This window comes from Panthera tigris, chromosome B3 (genome assembly GCF_018350195.1).
Source record: "Panthera tigris isolate Pti1 chromosome B3, P.tigris_Pti1_mat1.1, whole genome shotgun sequence".
Taxonomy (NCBI): Eukaryota; Metazoa; Chordata; class Mammalia; order Carnivora; family Felidae; genus Panthera; species Panthera tigris.
The window spans coordinates 146,430,958-146,450,430 of record NC_056665.1 but is presented as its reverse complement, the minus strand read 5'-3'; the positions used below and the strand labels follow the sequence as shown (position 1 = coordinate 146,450,430).

General features: G+C 40.7%; 2 gene segments (V, D, J or C); both read left to right on the top strand.

Annotated features, from left to right (window-relative positions):
* The first annotated feature begins 4,981 nt into the window (after positions 1-4,981).
* On the top strand, positions 4,982-5,638 carry LOC122239740. The segment is given in 2 exon segments: positions 4,982-5,042; positions 5,128-5,638. Coding segments are annotated over 2 exon segments (360 nt in total).
* A 7,457-nt stretch (positions 5,639-13,095) lies between these two features.
* Positions 13,096-13,790, top strand: LOC122239538. The segment is given in 2 exon segments: positions 13,096-13,198; positions 13,300-13,790. Coding segments are annotated over 2 exon segments (537 nt in total).
* Positions 13,791-19,473: the final 5,683 nt, after the last annotated feature.

Sequence of the window (19,473 nt, the reverse complement as noted above, 5' to 3'; positions counted from 1 at the left end):
CAAGAGTGCTGATACATAGGGGTACTTGTACCCCAATGTTTATAGCACCACTTTGAACAATAGCCAAATTATGGAAAGAGTCTAAATGTCCATCAACTAATGACTGGATAAAGGAATTGTGGTATCTATTCAAAATGGAATACTACCTGACATTGAGAAAGAATGAAATGTGGCCTTTTGTAGCAACATGGATGGATCTGGAGAGTGTTGTGCTGAGTGAAATTAGTCATATGGAGAAAGACAGATACCGTATGTTTTCACTCTTATTTGGATCCTGAGAAACTTGACAGAAGACCATGGGAAGGGGGAAAAAAAAAGTTGTAGGGAGGGAGTCAAACCATAACAGACTCTTAATAACTGAATAAACTGAGGGTTGATGGGGGTGGGAGAGTGGGAAGGGTGGGTGATGGGTATTGAGGAGGGCGCCTGTTGGGATGATCATTGGGTGTTGTATAGAAACCTATTTGACAATAAATTTCATATTTACAAAATAATCATATTTAATTGTCATTAGTATGTTTTTTTAGTTTTATGTAAATTTTTTCAAATTCCCTTTTATTTCCATCATTTTACTTTAGTCTACTACAGTATATTCACTTTTTCAAATTATCAAATTATTTCTTTTTTTTCTTTTCTTTATCTTTATTCTCTTTTTCATTTCTTTACTTTTTCCTTAAATACACAACAAAAAATTCATAATTTTTATTAAAAATATTTTTATTTAATTTTTTCTACTATATACTTTACTTTTGTATATATTATTTTCAAATTCTATTTTACTCCCATCTACCCATTTTACTCTACATCAGTGTATTCATTTTTTCAAATTCTCAAGTGATTTACTTTGCCCCCTTTTTTTTCCCTAATCTGTCAAACCACTTTCAACACCGAAACAAAACACAACTAGGATCAAGCATTAACTATTAGATTTGTGTGTGTGTGTGTGTGTGTGTGTGTGTGTGTGTGTTTAATTTTTAATTTTAATATTTTTGTAATTTTATTTGTTTTATCTCAATATTTCTCTTCATTAATTCCTTTTCTCTCTTCAAAATGACAAAACAAAGGAATTCGCCCCAAAAGAAAGACCACGAAGAAACGACAGCCAGGAATTTAACCAACACAGATACAAGCAAGATGTCTGAACCAGAATTTAGAATCACGATAATAAGAACACTATATGGAGTCAAAAATAGATTAGAATCCCTCCTGAAGAGTTAAGAGAAGTAAGAAAAAAAATAGCCAGAAAGAAATGAAAAATGCTATACCTGAACTGCAATCACGGATGGATGCAGCTGTGGTAAGGATGGATGAGGCAGAACAGAGAATCAGCGATACAGAGGAGAAACTAATAGGAAATAATGAAGCAGAAAAAAAAGAGGGAGATTAAGGCAAAAGGGCATGATTTAAGAATTAGAGAAACCAGTGACTCATTAAAAAGGAACATCAGAATCATAGGAGTCCCAGAAGAGGAAGAAAGAGAAATAGGGGTAGAAGGGTTATGTGAGCCGATCATAGCGGAAAACTTTCCTAACCTGGGCAAAGACACAGACATCAAAATCCAGGAAGCACTGAGGACCCCCATTAGATTCAACAAAAACTGGCCAGCAACAAGGCATATCATAGTCAAATGCACAAAATACTCAGGCAAGGAGAGAATCATGAAAGCAGAAAGGAAAAAAAAGTCCCTAACATACAAGGGAAGACAGATCAGGTTTGCAGCACACCTATCCACAGAATCTCAGCAGGCCGGAAAGGAGTGGCAGAGTCTATTCAGTGTGCTGAATCAGAAAGTATGCAGACAAGAATTCTTTATCCAGGAAGGCTGTCATTCAAAATATAAGGTGAGATAAAAGTTTCCCAGACAAACAAAAATTAAAAGAGTTTTTGACCACTAAACCAGCCCTGCAAAAAATTTTAAGGGGGACTCTCTGAGGGGACAAAAGATGAAAAAAAAAATATATATATATATATCAAAAGCAAGAAAGATTAGAAACGACCAGAGCACACCATCAGAAACTCCAGATCTACAAGCATCATCATGGCAATAAACTCACATCTTTCAGTGCTCACTCTAAACCTCAGTGGACTCAATGCCCCAATCAAAAGACACAGGGTAACGGAATGGATAAGAAAACAAGATCCATCTATATGCTGTTCACAAGAGACCCACTTTAGGCCTAAAGACACCTTCAGATTGAACATAAGGGGATGGAGAACCATCTATCATGCTAATGGTCAACAAAAGAAAGCCCGAGTAGCCATACTTATATCAGACAATCTAGACTTAAAAATACTGTATCAAGAGATGCAGAAGGGCATTATATCATGATCAAGGGGTCTATAGATGAAGAAGACCCAATAGTTGTAAACATTTATGTGCCAAATGGGAGAGCACACAAATATATAAATCAATTAATCACAAACATAAAGAAACTCACCGATAGTAATACTATAATATTAGGAGACTTCAACACCCCACTCACAGCAATGGACAGATCATCTCAACAAAAAATTGACAAGGAAAGAATGGCTTTGAATGACACACTGGACCAGATGGACTTAACAGATATATTCAGAATAATTTCATCCTAAAGCAGCAGAATATGCATTCTTCTCCAGCGCACATGGAAGGTTCACCAGAATAGACCATATACTGGGACACAAATCAGCCCTAAGTAAGTACAAAAAGATTGAGATCATACTGTGCATATTTACAGAACACAATGCTGTGAAACTCAAAATCAACCACAAGAAGAAATTTTGAAAAGTAAAAAATACTTGGAGACTAAAGAACATCCTACTAAAGAATGAATGGGCTAACCAAGCAGTTAAGAGGAAGTTAAAAAATATATGGAAGTCAATTAAAATGATAACACCACAACCCAAAACCTGTGGGACGCAGCAAAGGTGGTCATAAGATGAAAGTATATAGCATTCCAGGCCTTCCTAAAGAAGGAAGAAAGATCTCAGATACACAACCTAACCTTACACCTTAAGGAGCTGGAAAAAGAACAGCAAATAGAACCCAAAACCAGCAGAAAACAGGAAATAATAAAGATTACAAAAGAAATTAATGCTATCGAAACCAAAAAAACAGTAGACCAAATCAATGAAACCGGAAGCAGGTTCTTTGAAAAATGAACAAAATTGATAAACCACTAGCCAGTTTGATCCAAAAGAAAAAGGAAAGGATGCAAATAAGTAAAATCAAGAATGACAGAGGAAAGATCACAACCAACACAACAGAAATAAAAACAATAGTAAGAGAATATTATGAGCAATTATATGCCAATAAAATGGGCAATCTGGAAGAAATGGGCAAATTCCTAGAAACATATACACTACCAAACGGAAACAGGAAGAAATATAAAACTTTGAACAGACCCATAACCAGTAAGGAAATAGTATTAGTAAACAAAAATCTGTCAAAAACAAGACTCCAGGGCCAGATGGCTTTCCAGGGGATTCTACCAAACATTTAAGGAAGAGTTAACACCTCTTCTCTTGAAGCTGTTCCAAAATATAGAAAAGGAAGGAAAACTTCCAGACTCTTTCTGAAGCCAGAATTACCTTGATTCCAAAAGCATACAGAGACCACACTAAAAAGAACTATAGACCAATTTCCTTGATGAACATGGATGCAAAAATCCTCAACAAGATATTAGCCTACCAGATACTACAATACATTAAAAAAATTATTCACCACGACCAAGTGGGATTTATACCTGGGATGCAGGGCTGGTTCAATATCTGCAAAGCAATTAACGTGATTCATCACATCAATAAAAGAAAGGACAAGAACCATATGATCCTCTCCATAGATGCAGAGAAAGCATTCGACAAAATACGGCATCCTTTCTTGATAAAAACCCTCAAGAAAGTAGGGATAGAAGGAGCATACCTCGAGATCATAAAAGCCATATATGAATGACCCAACACTAATATCATCCTCAATGGGGAAAAAGTGAGAGCTTCAATGTGCTTAGTGTTACTACAGTAGTGAAGAACTAAGGTTTCTCTGCACAGCATTCTGGGGCCTAAATTCCTTTTTCTGGTGCTAAGGACAGTTCTCCCCTCCTGGTACAAAAAGGGTGTATTTCACATAGGAGATTTATATTCTGTTTAGGGAACAAAGGATGGTCAGTGCGTCTCTGCACTGGCTGTTTCTCAAGCATGTTTCATTCCAGCGGCATATTTGGGGTGGCATATTCTGCTCCCCTCCACCATGTAATGCTGGAGTAGAGACACTGGAATAAATGTCCTGTGAGTCTTGACAGGAACCTCCCTGCAGGGCCGGGCCTAGACTGCAGGGAGCTTTCAGTACTACCCAGCACCAGGCTGCTACCCCACGTGAGTAGGTTCACAACGGGTGAGGAAGGCTTTCCTGTCGGAAGCCAGTGTTTCCTTTTCCAGAAAGCAATCTAAAATATGAGCAGGATGATGGATGCTAAAGGGTGTTTAAATATCCTGTTCCATCAGAGCATTTAATGAACTCAGGCAGTGAGAAGACACTTGACGCTGCTACTCCAGGGCTTTTAGATATCTTCATCTAAGAGATGGAAGCCAGGATGCATATATTACCCCATTTTGTGCAACAGTTTGGAGACACGCTTCTCCAGGAATAAGACGTTCAGATATCAGAGCCAACAACAGGTTCAGGTGGTCTCTGCCTCATTCAATACTGGTCCACAATGGGGAGAATTTCCTGTAAGGTCTTATCACTCAGTGGCAGGAGCTCAGTCTGCACACAGTTCAGGAACCTGGCCAAGGACCCATGTCCTCAAACAAGGATTAGACTGGTGCTCTCTGAGTCCCAATGTACACGGTCTCTGGGACCGTCTCCAGATGGTTCTGGTCCTGTGTATGAAATACTCTGTCTCATGACTATGCAAATAGTCCTCAGAGCACTAGGTTAAGTATGGGTGTGTCTGTGCCCTGAGAGCATCACCGTAAAACGCCATCCTCTACCGGAGACCCGGAGACACATCCCCTCACAATGGACTGGAGCTGGAGAATCCTCTACCTGGTGGCAGTGGCGACAGGTAAGGGTCAGCCAAGTCCCTGGACACAGGAGAGGACCAGGACCGGTCAACATTGATTTCATCCACTCTTGTCCCCTCTCTACAGGTGTGCACTCCCAGGTTTTGCTGGTGCAGTCTGGGGCTGAAGTGAGGAAGCCTGGGGCATCAGTGAAGATCTTCGGCAAAGTATCTGGATACAGCTTCACTGATTACTATATTCACTGGGTGCGACAGGCTCCTGCACAAGGGCTTGAGTGGATGGGAAGCATTGACCCTGAAGATGATTCTACAAGCTATGCACAGAAGTTCCAGGGCAGACTCACTCTGACAGCAGACACATCCACAAACACAGCCTACATGGAGCTAAGCAGTCAGAGGTCTGCAGACACGGCCATGTATTACTGTGCAAGGACACAGTGAGGGGTTGTCAGTGTGAGCCCAGACACAAACCGCCCTGTAGAAGATCAGGACCGCCAGGGGGTGCACACTATGCACCATTCTGTTTGTGTTCCCAGGAGCAGGTGCAGGTAGGGGTTGTTGGAAGGTTTTGTGCCATGGCCTGGGGCTTCCTCTCCATACAGCAGTTTCCCCCAGGAAGCCTCTCTGGACACATGATTCTGTGCTTACCTACTCGGGTCTGGTTTACAAAGTTTGTTTTACCAGGAACACTATACTTACATGAACAGGAGACTTCAAGCTGTATTACGAAGCTGTAATCATCAAGAAAGCATGGTACTGGCACAAAAATAGACACATACATGAATGGGACAGAATAGAGAACCAGATTTGCTGAACAGTCTGTTCAGCAAATGGTGCTGGGAAAACTGGATAGTAACATGAGGAAGATTGAATCTGGAACACTTTCCTACAGCAAACACAAAAATATATTCAAAATGGATGAAAAACCTAAATGTAAGACCAAAAACCATCAACATCTATAAGAGAAAACATGCAGAAACCTTTTTGACCTCGACCTCGGCAACTTCTTAATACACATGCCTCTAGAGGCAAGGAAAACAAAAGCAAAAAATGAACTATTGGGACCTCATCAAGATAAAAAGCTTCTGCACAGTGGAGGAAACAATCAACAGTATTAAGTGGCAACTGACAGAGGAGTGAAGATATTTGAAAATGACATACATGGTAAGAGTTAGTATCCAAAATCTGTAAGAACTTAACAAACACAGAAGAACAAATATCCAGTGAATGGTCAAAAGACATGAGCAGACACTTTTCCAAAGAAAACATCTGGATGGCTAAGAGACACATGAAAAGATGCTCAACATCACTCATCATTGGGGAAAAACAATTCAAAATCATGATAAGATACCACCTCACACCTGTCAGAATGGCTAAAATGAACAATTCAGGAAACAACAGATATTGGCAAGGATGTGGAGACAGAGGAACCTTCCTATACTCTTGGTGGGAATGCAAAGTGGTGTGACCACACTGGAGAAGAGTTTAAAAAGTTAAAATAGAATTACCTTATGTCCCACCAATTTCTCTACAAGGTAGTTACACAAAGGACACAAAAATTCTGATTCAAATAGCTAAACGGGTGATGGAGATTATGTAGGTCACTTGTTGTGATGCACACTGGGTGTTAATGTATGTGATGAATCACTAAATTTTATTCCCAAAACTAAAACTACACTACATGTTAACTAACAAAGATGTAAATAAATAAAATCTTCAGACATTAAAAAACAGGGGATAAAAAGGAAGGGGACAAATGTTGTTACAAATGGTCATAACCAATGGGATCTACGGCAGTGAGTCTAAAAACTTGCATTTACCCATTTTATCCCTAACTGGTAGTGGACATTAATTAACAAACATACTCAGGATTCCCAATGTTGGTGCCACGTGAGTTGGAATTCAAACCCCAGCTGCCCTTCCCTGCTCCTCTGTGACCACATCTCATGGGCAGTCTGTCTAGACAGCTGGCATCTATGTATTGCCTGTGTGTAGACGTCCTTGCTCCTGGACCAGGCTCGTTCACCCAGGTCTGCTGGGTACTCAGAAAGCACAGACTAGTGTCAGCTGGCATTCCTTGTACTTCACATTCCTCTCTAGGGAACAAGCTCAGCCTTGAGGATGCATGGTTACCATGTGCTGTTCCACTGGTCTACACCACCTGACACCACCCATGTATTCCAGTACTTGCTTCTGAAGGGAATTTCCAAACAGATGACAATTTCACTAGTGATTTACACCAAAAAATAATTGGATCCAAGTGACGGCACAATATTGGATTTTAGCTGCATGTTAAGGGGAACTTTGCTTTCATTCTTAGAAGACAGAGAGGAGGTTTATACCAGAGACAAGGTCACAAGGATGGATCCTCCCAGAACCAGCAGTGGACCATCGCCTTACTGAGAGAGGGTACATTTCACATACAATAGAAGCTGTGAATGTATAACATTTAGGGGGAGTGACCTCAGAGGGTGGGGGGCCACAGGGTGGCCAGAACATCTCTTTACCCTCAGGTGAGGGACCTCCCGAGTCATGTCACTTGTCCACAATACAGTCAGCTTAGGGTGGCTATGGTTTTGGTCTTACATCCCAGAGCCCAGTTTGTAGGGCTGCCCCCGAACTCCACTGGCTAGTGTCCAACATTGTCCAATCAAGGCTGCAGAAAACAGGATGCATGTCATCCCCAGAAGTCCTCTCTCAATGGCAATGACACCTTTATGTGTCTTTCCTTGTTGTTATCTGTCTTTCTTCATGTTTCTTTCCTTACCGTTTCTCTTCACCTCAGAGCATTTTGGGGACATTCATGCATATCCACCTGGATTCAGTTAGACACTCAGATCCAGAGGGAGACTTGAACTTCATGCAAGATAGTGTCTGTGCCTGGTGATGAGGGGTTTCATCCCACAATTCTCAAGGTATTCCCTCCCACAGATGTGCTGTCTTCAGGACCCACTCATCTTCAGTTCAGAGAAGGACATTTGGTGACTGCCCATCTGTGTCCTGAACGCCATCCCCAGACTCATACACATGGCAGTAATATCAATGTGTCAAAATTAATCTCATGTGACAAGTCCCTTTGGCCACATAAGTTATTCTACACAGGTTCAAGAATGACATAGATGACCACAGTCCACACTGGTGTCAGGGAAAGTTCACCTCCACCCCACATGAAACTCACATTACCACACCCCCAAATCCTCCAACATGTCAAATCATTACATATTAAGTCAAGTCCAAAACGTTCCTAAATTTCACTACCTCTAAAACCCCAAATCTAACCATGTAGCTTGTGTACGGTGAGACCGTGGTACCTTCCATCCTGGGGTGAAACTCTCTCCATCAGCCAACCTGCATTTCTAGAAAACCATTTTTGTTTTCTGAATGCTTCTGCATGGTAACCATAACATAACAGGTACTGACATTCCTATCCCAGAAGAAATACAGTGTAATTTAGAAGTGCATCACCAACAAGAAACAATTTGATTATCAATCTGGGGAAACCCGTTAGGTTCAAAGACAGAATGCTCTGAATCTCAGACTCCAACTTGTCTCTGGGATTGACACTTCCTTTTTTCTTGAAGGTGGTACATGTCTGACGCTGAGCACATTTATCCCAGTTTCATGAAGGTAGAATTTCTGAGCCCAAAAATCTTTCTTTTGTTCTCTCGATTATCAAATGAAAAGTTCTTCTGACTCTTGCCAGCTGGTAAGGATGACTATTCAAGATTGTTGCTCACCAATGATTAAAGGAAATATAACTGTATATTTAGAGGCAAAAAGCAGAGTGAAGGGTGCAAAGATGGAAAATATGTAGGAGGAGTCATCCTGTGAGCAGAAGGGTCTGCAGTGCTCATGATGGAAGGGTCTCACCCTTGCCTGTTGCATAAATGGGGAGGGGAATAAAGGAGTCACTGTAACTCTGCAGGGGTCTGTGAAACAACAGGAGCACGGGGACCACCGGGGGCAATCACAACCACCAGGGGGAACTCAGAGACCAGAGAGCTCATGATCCACGACAAGAGATTGGTTGAGGACTGGTCTCCTCTCAAGGGCTTTCAGATCCAGGCTCTGCACACTTCCTCTGACGTGAACACAGCAAAGAGTTTGTAAAAGCTGTGGAAACACACAAGTGTCCTCCCTGTTTAAATAAACCATGATAATGGGAATACACAAATTTTCCCAGGGTCAGACACTGGGATAAATACATCTTTGATCATTCTCACATTAACAAGACTTCAGAAGAATAATGTTCTCCATTTCATAGATGAAGAAATATTTTTAATTAACATCATCCTTCCTGATCTCAGGTGTTTTGCCTTCAACATAGTTTAATAAAATTCAACCATTTTAACATTACTGAGGCTTTCTTTTTTTAATGTTTATTTATTTTTATGAGAGAGAGAGACAGACTACGAGCAGGCAAAGGGAAGAGAGAGAGAGGAGACACAGTATCAGAATATGAAGCAGTCTCCAGGCTCTGAGCTGTCAGCACAGAGCACGACACAAGGCTCAGACTCATAAACTGTGAGACCATGACCTGAGTGAAAATCGGACACTTAACCAACTGAGCCACCCAGAGGCTCCATATTGAGGGTTTCCATTGATGTCCACATAGAGTTCATGTGTAAATGACCCCTTGTGTTTGTAGAAACCCCCTGGAATCTCCATCAGCTCTGTGAGTCTCTGTCGAGGCTTCTCACTCACTCCAATTTGTGACAGAATAGACCTGGCTTCTATCCATCACTCTCCTGGGACTTCTAGAAGGTCAGGAACCTGCAAACCTCACTGGGATGTCCAGCCTTGTCCTGCATGTGGTTCAGGAGGCCGGTGGGTCCCCTGATGGGGAGCACAGGTTCAGATACTGGGACTACTATCACCTCATACGTGATCTTGGACATTCACACACTCTGTCTCTGCTGCAGTGTATCTGTTAACCTGTACAATGGTGGTATACTGATTCTTACCTCAAGTATTTGGGTGCATATGTGAAAATAAGGATTATCATGGGTACTTATAATCACTGCAGCAAAATCACAAATTAATAAATCACAATGTCCTGAAAGATAATGTGACACCAAACACTGCCCCATCCCTTACACCTGCCAAGGGTCACTGGTTTCTTGAGGATTCTATTGCAAAATTTGCTATATTGTCAAAGGACGTCTGTATTCTGATTAAACCCATCCCTGAAACTGTAGCTGGGAGAAGAGCCCCAGCCCCTAAGTGTTCACATTCAGTGATCAGAACAGAACACAGACATCTCACCATGGAGTTTGGGTTCACTTTGGTTTTCCTTGGTTCTATTTTAAACAGTAATTCATGAACAAGAAACACTGACTATGTTAGTGGATATGAGTGAGAGAAACAGTGGATGTGTGACATTTTCCTGACTTGTATCTGTAGATGTCTTGTGTGACATACAGCTGGTGGAGTCTGGGGGAGACCTGATGATGCCTGGCAGGGGAGGGGGTCCCTGAGACTCTCCTGTGAAGTCTCTAGATTCCCCTTCAGTAGCTAATTGATTAGGTGCGTTTGCCAGACTCCAGGGAAGGGGCTGAATGGGGGTCTACATATCTGTATGTTATAAGATAAGGACAAAATGTCATTATTTTACTCACTGGAATTCAAAACCATTTGTGAAAGAGGCCATTTTTTTCCCTAATTTTAATTCTATGAAATCTCATGGAGGATTTGCTGACTGCATCCAGACACATCTCACTCTGGTCTCTGTAATCTGCTCCACTGGTCTGTGTGTCTGACTGTGCCAGCAGCACAGTGTTAGAGACAATGTACCTCTGCAATATACTTAGAAAGGAGGATGTGTGCTGTCTCCAGGTTTGTTCTTCTTTCTCAGGATTGTTTTCTCACTTCTGTGTGCTTGTGGTACCATATAAATAATAATTTCCCAGATACATTCATTGGCATTTTATTAACTCAACTAATATTAGAAATTATTAGAACAGATAAGAGGAATAAAAAGTGTAATAATACAAAAAATTAACAAATTGAAATGGATATCTGGAAAGCTAAATGCAATTTAAAAAGCATCTCTACTAGGAAATAAGTAAAACTCAAACAGATACAATCAGAATTAAGGAGGGGACATAACTGATACCAAAGAAGTGAAAAACAATAACAGAAAATGCCTAGATAATTATAGACCCATTATTAGATAACTAAGGGCAACTAGGCAATTTCCAAAGACAAACAATCCGCAAGACTGTACATGAAGAAACAGAAAATTAACAGGATGAACACAAATAAAATTCAATCTATAATCTAATCATACACCGCCCCAAAAGAAAAAGTCAGCTTAGTACACAGGGCTTTATCTGTGAATTATCTCAAAATATAAAAGAGACTTAATGACAATACCTCTCAGACTCTTACCAAAAACTGAAAAGAAAGGAATATGCCCCAGTTCATCTACAAGACCAACCTTACTATGCTGCAAAATCGAAAGACACCGTAAGAAGAGAAACTAAAGGCCAATATCTCAGATGGACATACATGCGAAACTCCTAGCATAGTGAATGCAACAGCACAATGAAAGGGTCATATGTGACAATGCAGTCACATCTGTTGATCATCTAGATCATCATCTATTGATACATATAAAACTAGACAAAATTCAACAAATTGTCATTATTAAAAAATCTCAGCAACTGAGGGAAAGAAAGAAATAACCTCCACAAAATCGTGGCCATAGATGAAAAGGCCACACATGACAGCATATTTAACAGTGAAAAACTGAAGCTTTTCCTGTCACATTAGGAGCCGGGCAAGGATGCTCATTCCCTACATAGGTATTCCACATGGTAACATGAAGACCAGTAAAATATGGCACCCAATGTATGTCATCTAGTCACATTGCTTATTTGGAGGAAAGTCACTAGAGTAACAGCTAGTCTAAGCAATCTGTGACCCTTCTTTGTCCCCCTGAGAGCAGGACATAAATCTCTCCTGGGAATCTTCTTCCCCTATACCAGAATGGGAGAACCATCCTTAGCACCAGAAATGGGAACTTAGCACCAAGAAGGCTGTGCAAACAAGCCTTGTTAATTCCTCACTAATTGACTTGCCCAAACCCAAATCTCTGTCTTGTTAACTCTTCACAAATCCATTGTTTTTTATTCTAAAAGGCACAAGTGCCACCTCCTTTCTTCATTCTCTGGGTGTCATATTATTAGGAAGCTTGTGCACATGCAAATGAAATTTATTCTCTTCTGTAGATCTGTCTTATGTCAATTGAATCCTTAGACCAGACAAAGAACACAGAAGCAAAGAAGGAAAAAGCTTGCTGCTCCTACAAGTTGCAGATGTACCCATAAAAATTAGGTAAGAAAATGAAATGAAGACATGTAAATCAGTAAGAAGAAAATTATTTGAGAATCACGTGAACTTACATATAGTGAAACCTTAGAAACTCCACAAAAAAAGTATCAGAACTAATAAACTCAGGAAAAGTTCAGGATACAAATCAACATACAAAAATATGTTGTATTTCCATACAACAAAAACATAGTATATGAAAAAACTAACAACATCACACAATTGAAAATGGCACAAAATGGAGAACCTGTGTGGCTCAATCCGTTAAGGGCCTACTGTTGATTTTGGCTCAGGTCATGATCTCATGGTTCCTGAGTTTAATTCTGAGGCAGGGTCTGAAATGATTGTTTACAGCCTACTTAGGATTCTCTGTCCCTTTCTCTCTCTCTGATCTCTCTCTCCTTCTATCTATCACACAAAAATAAACACATATTAAAATTATATGGCACAAAATAAAGTATTTAGGATTAAATTTCACTAAAAAGTAAAATAACATACCAAACATGACCTGCTGGGAGAAAGATATGTAAAATGGCAAACACAGATGAAAAGATGACTGTGTTCACAGATTAGAATTATTTATACTGTCACAGTCCCTTCTGCAAGAAGTGATCTAGAAGTGCCTCTCAAACACTGGTTTTAAATTTGAAACAAATCTAAGTCTGGAGCCTGATATATAGTCAGAGGATATGCAAATAGGGCCCTCCCTGTGCTGATTAAACCAGTCCAGCTCCAACCCTGCAGCTGGGAGAGGAGCCCCAGCCCCGGGAGTCCCAGGTGTTCCCATTCTGTGATCAGCACAGAACACACACACCTCACCATGGAGTTTGTGCTGGGCTGGGTTTTCCTGGTTGCTCTTTTAAAAGGTAATTCACGGTGAATGGGAGACACTGAGTATGTGAGTGGACATGACTGAGAAAGAGTGGATGTGTGACAGTTTCCTGACCAAGATGTCTTGTGTCTACAGGTGTCCAGTGTGACGTGCAGCTGGTGGAGTCTGGGGGAGACCTGGTGAAGCCTGGCGGGTCCCTGAGACTCACCTGTGTGGCCTCTGGATTCACCTTCAGTAACTATGGAATGAGCTGGGTCCGCCAGGCTCCAGGGAAGGGGCTGCAGTGGGTCGCATATATTAAATATGATGGAAGTAACACAGGCTACACAGACTCCGTGAAGGGCCGATTCACCATCTCCAGAGACAACGCCAAGAACACGCTGTATCTGCAGATGAACAGCCTGAAGACCGAGGACACGGCCACATATTACTGTGCAAGTGACACGGTGAGGGGACCTCACTGGGAACCCAGACACAAACCTCCCTGCAGGGGGGATCAGCACCACCAGGGGGCGCACACTATGCACAATTCTGCTTTGTGTTCCCAGGAGCAGGTGCAGATGGAGGTTAAAGGAAGCTTTCCTGTCAGGGTCTGGGGCTTCCTCTCCACACAGCAGTTTCTCTAGGGAGCCTCTCTGGTCACAGGATTCTGTCTTTATCTATTAACTCTCTGAATTAGCAACTGTGTTGTCATAGGAAAACTACCCTAACATGCACAAAGACACAGTTGTTTGCATTGCTTACTCCTGTCTCTCAGTATGAGTGAATTGCAGATTTCCTGATGCACAACAGCTGAACCTTTACAGGAGTCCCAGATGCACTCACTGTGCAGCCAGGACTACAGGATCCCCCAGACCCCCATTATCTTCACCCAGCACTTGTCCCAACAATGTGACACACTTCCCTCCTGGAACTTGCTACTCAGGACTTTAAATGAGCTACAGCTTTATCCAATTCCTCTAAAGAAGAGATAATTCATCTCCATGTATTAGTCAGGATTCTCCCGAGGAACAGAAACCAAAGAACATTGGTTTCCATGACTAAATACATTGATAAGCCCCATATTCCACTCTCACATGCTGGAGACCCAGGAAAACCAGAGGTGTAATTCTCATCTGATGCTGAACTAGTTTCTAGTCTCAGAATGTGAAGAGCTGATGATGTAACTCTCAGAACAAGGCCCAGAGGAGACCAATGTTCCAATTCAAACATGCACATGGCAAGTAAAACTGAGGGAATTCCTCCTCCCTCTGCATCAGTTTCTATTCTTAACCTTAATGGAATGGGTGATGCCCAGGCAGACAGAAACCATGGATAGAAATGCCAGTCTCTTCTGGAACACATCACAGACATCCACAGAAACAGTGGGGAGTCTGGGCACCCATGATGCAGTCAAGATGACACATAAAGGTAATCATGACAAGTCAACCTCCTGTAAATGTGCAGGTCAAAGACTGAAGATTTAGAAGTCCATGCCATGACTGGCATGGAGCCTGGTGGGCATAGCTGTGCTTCTGTGGAGAAGGAAGGCAGAGTTGCATAGGGGGCATTGTGGTCTGGGAATCTCCTGGGCGACTTGGGGAGAGACAATGCCCTTCTCAGGGTGCATTTTGTAAAGGGTGCATTGCCTCTTGTGGGGCAGGAGAGCTGACAGGCACCATTGCACTGCCCTGGTCATTAGCATAGGAGCCTCTGCTGAGAGCAGCTAACTGAATGCTGCCTCTTTGTTCTTCCTCACCATGAACTCCAAGCCCCTAGTGTTCATGCAACTGCCCTCCTGGGATAAACACCTCCAGCCACAGCACAGCGAGACCCTGTCACAGAGGATCACTGGGGTCCCAGTCATATTGAGTTCATATAATTTGGAGTTTTCAAACCCAGCTAGAGCTCCTGAGATAAAACATAAGAGCCCTGTGCCACCAGGTGGGCCAATGGTTTGGACACAGACAGGGTGAAGGCAGGGTTCTGATGGAAGCCTGGGACCCACAGGTACAGATTGTTCTCTTTGTGGGAGGGCTTCCTGAACAGGGGAAGCTGGGAACTCCAACTCAAGGGACTAGACAGGGAGCTGATGCCAATATTTCCTCCCACCAATCAGCATGGACAGAATTCAGTGAGCAGCACAGAACCTCCCAGTAGAAGCTAAGCCACTGACACCAAGCTATACCCCCCCTTGCCTTCCTCAGGTGCTTCCTTACTAGAGAAAGAGGGCCTGGAAACCAAATCAGCACTGCGCCCCTCCCTCAAAAGACGACATATACCCCCAAAGGCACCAAGTCTACTGACCATATAGTGAGGCATAGCTTCACCTCTAGGGGAAATAGGAATTAGCCTCTTTTAACAGGCAGAACAAACTCACCTGGTTAAAACTCACAACATTGTGGACAATGTCTAAACACTCATCGATGGAGAAAAGGAGAAACTCTGCAGAGGACTTAGCTGAGGGACAGAGCAGCCAATACACAACACCACAGTGCACACAGATTATGCAACAAATGCTTCCTAAAGAGTCAAGCCCTCAACAGCAATTGAACACTTTTCAATAAAGACACTACTCTAGAAGCAGAAAACAAAACAGGATTTTCTAAAACACTTAAGAAAGCAGAGACATAGACATACACCATGATGGAGGAATTCATCCCAAAAGAAAAAACGATAAAAGGTCATTGCCAGGGATATTATTAAAGCACATATAACTAATATGCCTCAAACAGAATTTCTAAAAACTCTCACAAGGAAATAGAATTTTTAACAACTATCATACGGATACTTGCTGTGCTTGAGGAAAGCATAGGAGACATGAAGGAAACCCTTACTGCAGATAGAAATGACCTAAAACCTAGCATGCTGAAATTTTAAATGCTGTAACCAAGATGTGAAACTGATGGTATATAATGACCTCAAGGCGTAAAGCAGATGAATGAGCAAGTGACATAGAAGATAACATTGTGGGGGAAATAAAGCAGAAAGGAAGAGGAAAATTAAAGTATTGCCTCACAAACATATACTTAGGGATCTCAGCAACTCCATAATGTGTAATAAAATTCTTTTCAAAGGAGTCCCAGAAGAAGGAGAGGGAGAAAACAAGGGAAGAAGAGTTATCTGAGTGAATTACCATGGGAAATTCCCCAAAATGGGGAAGGAAACAGACATACACATCTAGGAGGCACAGAGAATGCCATTATTTTAAAAAAGCAGGCCAACACTGAGACATATCAGAGAGAAATTGGTAAAATACACAGAAGAAGGAAAACGCTATAAGCACCAAGACAAAAGAGGTCACTAAATAAACAGGGAAGACAAAAGAAAAGATTATGGCAGATGTATCCACAGAAACCTTCAGGCAAGAAGGGAGTAACATGATATCCACAACATGCACAGTTGAAAATTATGCAGCAAGAATACTTTGTCCAGAAAGGGTCATTCGGATACAAGAAGAGATAGAATTTCCCAGAAAAGCAAAAACCAAAGGAGTTCATGGCCTCTAAACAAGCGCCCTGCAAGAATTATCAAAGGGGACTCTTTGAGTGGAAAAGGAAGACTAAAAGAAACAAAGACTAGAAATAAGCAGAGAAAATCTCCAGAAACAGGGACTTTAGAGATAACACAATGGCAAAAGTTTATATCTATCAATAATCACTGTGAATGTAAAAGGGAAAAATGGTCCAATCAAAAGACAAAGGATATCAGAATGGATTAAAAAAATGCAAGACCTGTACACTACCTACGATAGACTCATTTTCAACCTAAAGCAACTGTAGATGGAAAGTGAGGGGAGGGAGAACAATTTATCAGGCTAATGGACATCAAAAGAAAGGTGTAGTACCATACTCATATCACACTAACTAGATTTTAAACCAAAGTCTGTTACAAGAGATGAGGAAGTCAGTACATCATCATGAAGGGGTCTATCCAACAAGAAGATATAAAGCTTTAAATATTTATACACCGAAAGGGTAAGCACTGATATATACATAAATCAATTAATAAGAAACATCAAAAAACTTATTGATAATAATACAAGAATAATAATAGAGAACTTCAACACTCCACTTACAGCAATGGACACATCACCTAAGCCAAAATTAATAAGGAAACAATGGCTTAGAAAGGCACACTGGACCAAATGGACTTAACAGATATATTCAGAACATTCCACCGTATAGCAACAGAATACTCATTCTTTTTGACTGCACATGCAACATTCTCCACAACAGATCACATACTATGTCATAAATCAGCTCACTACAAGTTCAAAAAGACTGAGATCATACATGTACATTTTCATACCAAACACTATGAAACGTGAAGTCAACCACAAGAACTTTGGCAACACCACTAATACCTAAGGTTAAAGAACATTGTGGTAAAGAATGAATGAGGTTTTCAGGAAATTAGAGAAGCAATAAAAAACACATACATGCAAATTAAAATGAAAACATGCCAGTGCCCCATCTGGATGCAGCAAAAGTGGTTGGAAGAGGGAAATATATAGCAATACAGGCCAAACTCAAGAAAGAAGAAAAATCTCAAACACACAACCACTTCACAACTAAAGAAGCTAGAAAATGAACAGCAAATGAACCCTAAAGCCAGCAGAAGGTAAATAAAAAACATTAGAGCACACAAATGATAAAGAAACAAACAAAACATTAGACAGATGAATGAAAATACAAGTTGGTTTTTGGAATCATAAATAAAAATGATAAACCCAAGGCCAGGTTTGCCAAAAACAAAAGAGAAAGGACTAAGTAAATATAACCACAAATTTAAGACGAGAGATCACAACTAATAGCACAGAAATACAATTAGAAGAAAATATTTTGGAAATTTGTATGCCAACAAACTGGTCAATCTGGAAGAACTGGATAAATTCCTACAGTAATGGAAACTACAGTAACTGAAATAGGAAGAAACAGAAAACCTGAACTGACTGATAATGAACAAAGCAATTGATCCGTAATCAAAACTCTACTGAAACACAAAAGACCAGGGCCTGATGGCTTCACAGGTGAATTCTACCTGATATTTAAAGAAGAGTGTAAATAATCTATTTAAGTGGCATAGAATATTCTAGTCTTACCAAACTGTTCCAAATAATAGAAATGGAAAGAAAACTTCCAAACTCATTCTATAAGAACAGTATGACCATGGTTCCAAGTCAAATAAAACCCAACTAAAAAGGAGACTTAAAAGCCACTAGCCCTAATGAGCATGGATGCAACAATTATCAAGAAAATAATTGCAGCTTGAATCCAAAAATACGTTAAAATTATCATTTACCACGATCAGGTGGGATTCATTCCTTGGTTGTAAGGGTGGTTCAATATTCACAAATGACTCAATGTCATACAACACATCGATAAGATAAAGGATAAAAACTATATGATCCTCTCAATAGATGTGAAAAAGAGCATTTGACAAAGTACAGCAACCTTTCTTAATAAAAACCCTCAACAAGGCATAGAGGAAACACACCTTAACATCATAAAGACCATATATGAAAACCCCACAGGTACTATCCACAGTAGGGAAAAAACCTTTTCCTCTACTGTCAGGAACACAAGAGGGATGCCCACTCCCATCATTCTACTTAACATAGCTGGAAGTCTTATCCTCACAAACAGACAACAAAAAGAAATAAAGGCATTCAAATTGGCAAGAAAGAAGTCAAACGTTCACTCTTCACAATGACATGACACTCTATATAGAAAACCCAAGAACCCACCAAAATATTGCAAGCACTGATACACAAATTCAGCAAAGTAACAAGATACAAAATCAACATGCAAAAATCTATTGCATTTGTATATAGTAATAATGTAGAAACAGAAAGACAAATCCAAACAAATTCCATCCCCTTTACAATTGCACCAAAAATAATAGGATAACTAAAGGGTTAAAAGATCTATACTCTGAAAAATACAAACACGATGAAAGAACTGAGGATGACACAAAGAAATGGAAACACAGTCAATGTTCAGGATTGAAGGAGCAAGTATTGTTGACATGTCTATGCTACACAAAGAAACAGGAGACTTTATGATTGCAGACTTCATGGTATATTACAAAGCAGTAGTCATCAAGACAGTATGCTACAAGCACAAAAGAGACACACAGATCAATAGAACAGACTAGTAAGCCCAGATATGGACTCACACATGTATGGTCACCTCATCTTGAATGAAGTAGGAAAGACTATGTAATGGGAAAAAAAAAAAAGACAGTCTTCTCAATGAAGGGTGTTGGGAAAACTGGACCAGAACATGCAGAAGAATGAAACTGAGCCACTTTCTTACACCATACACA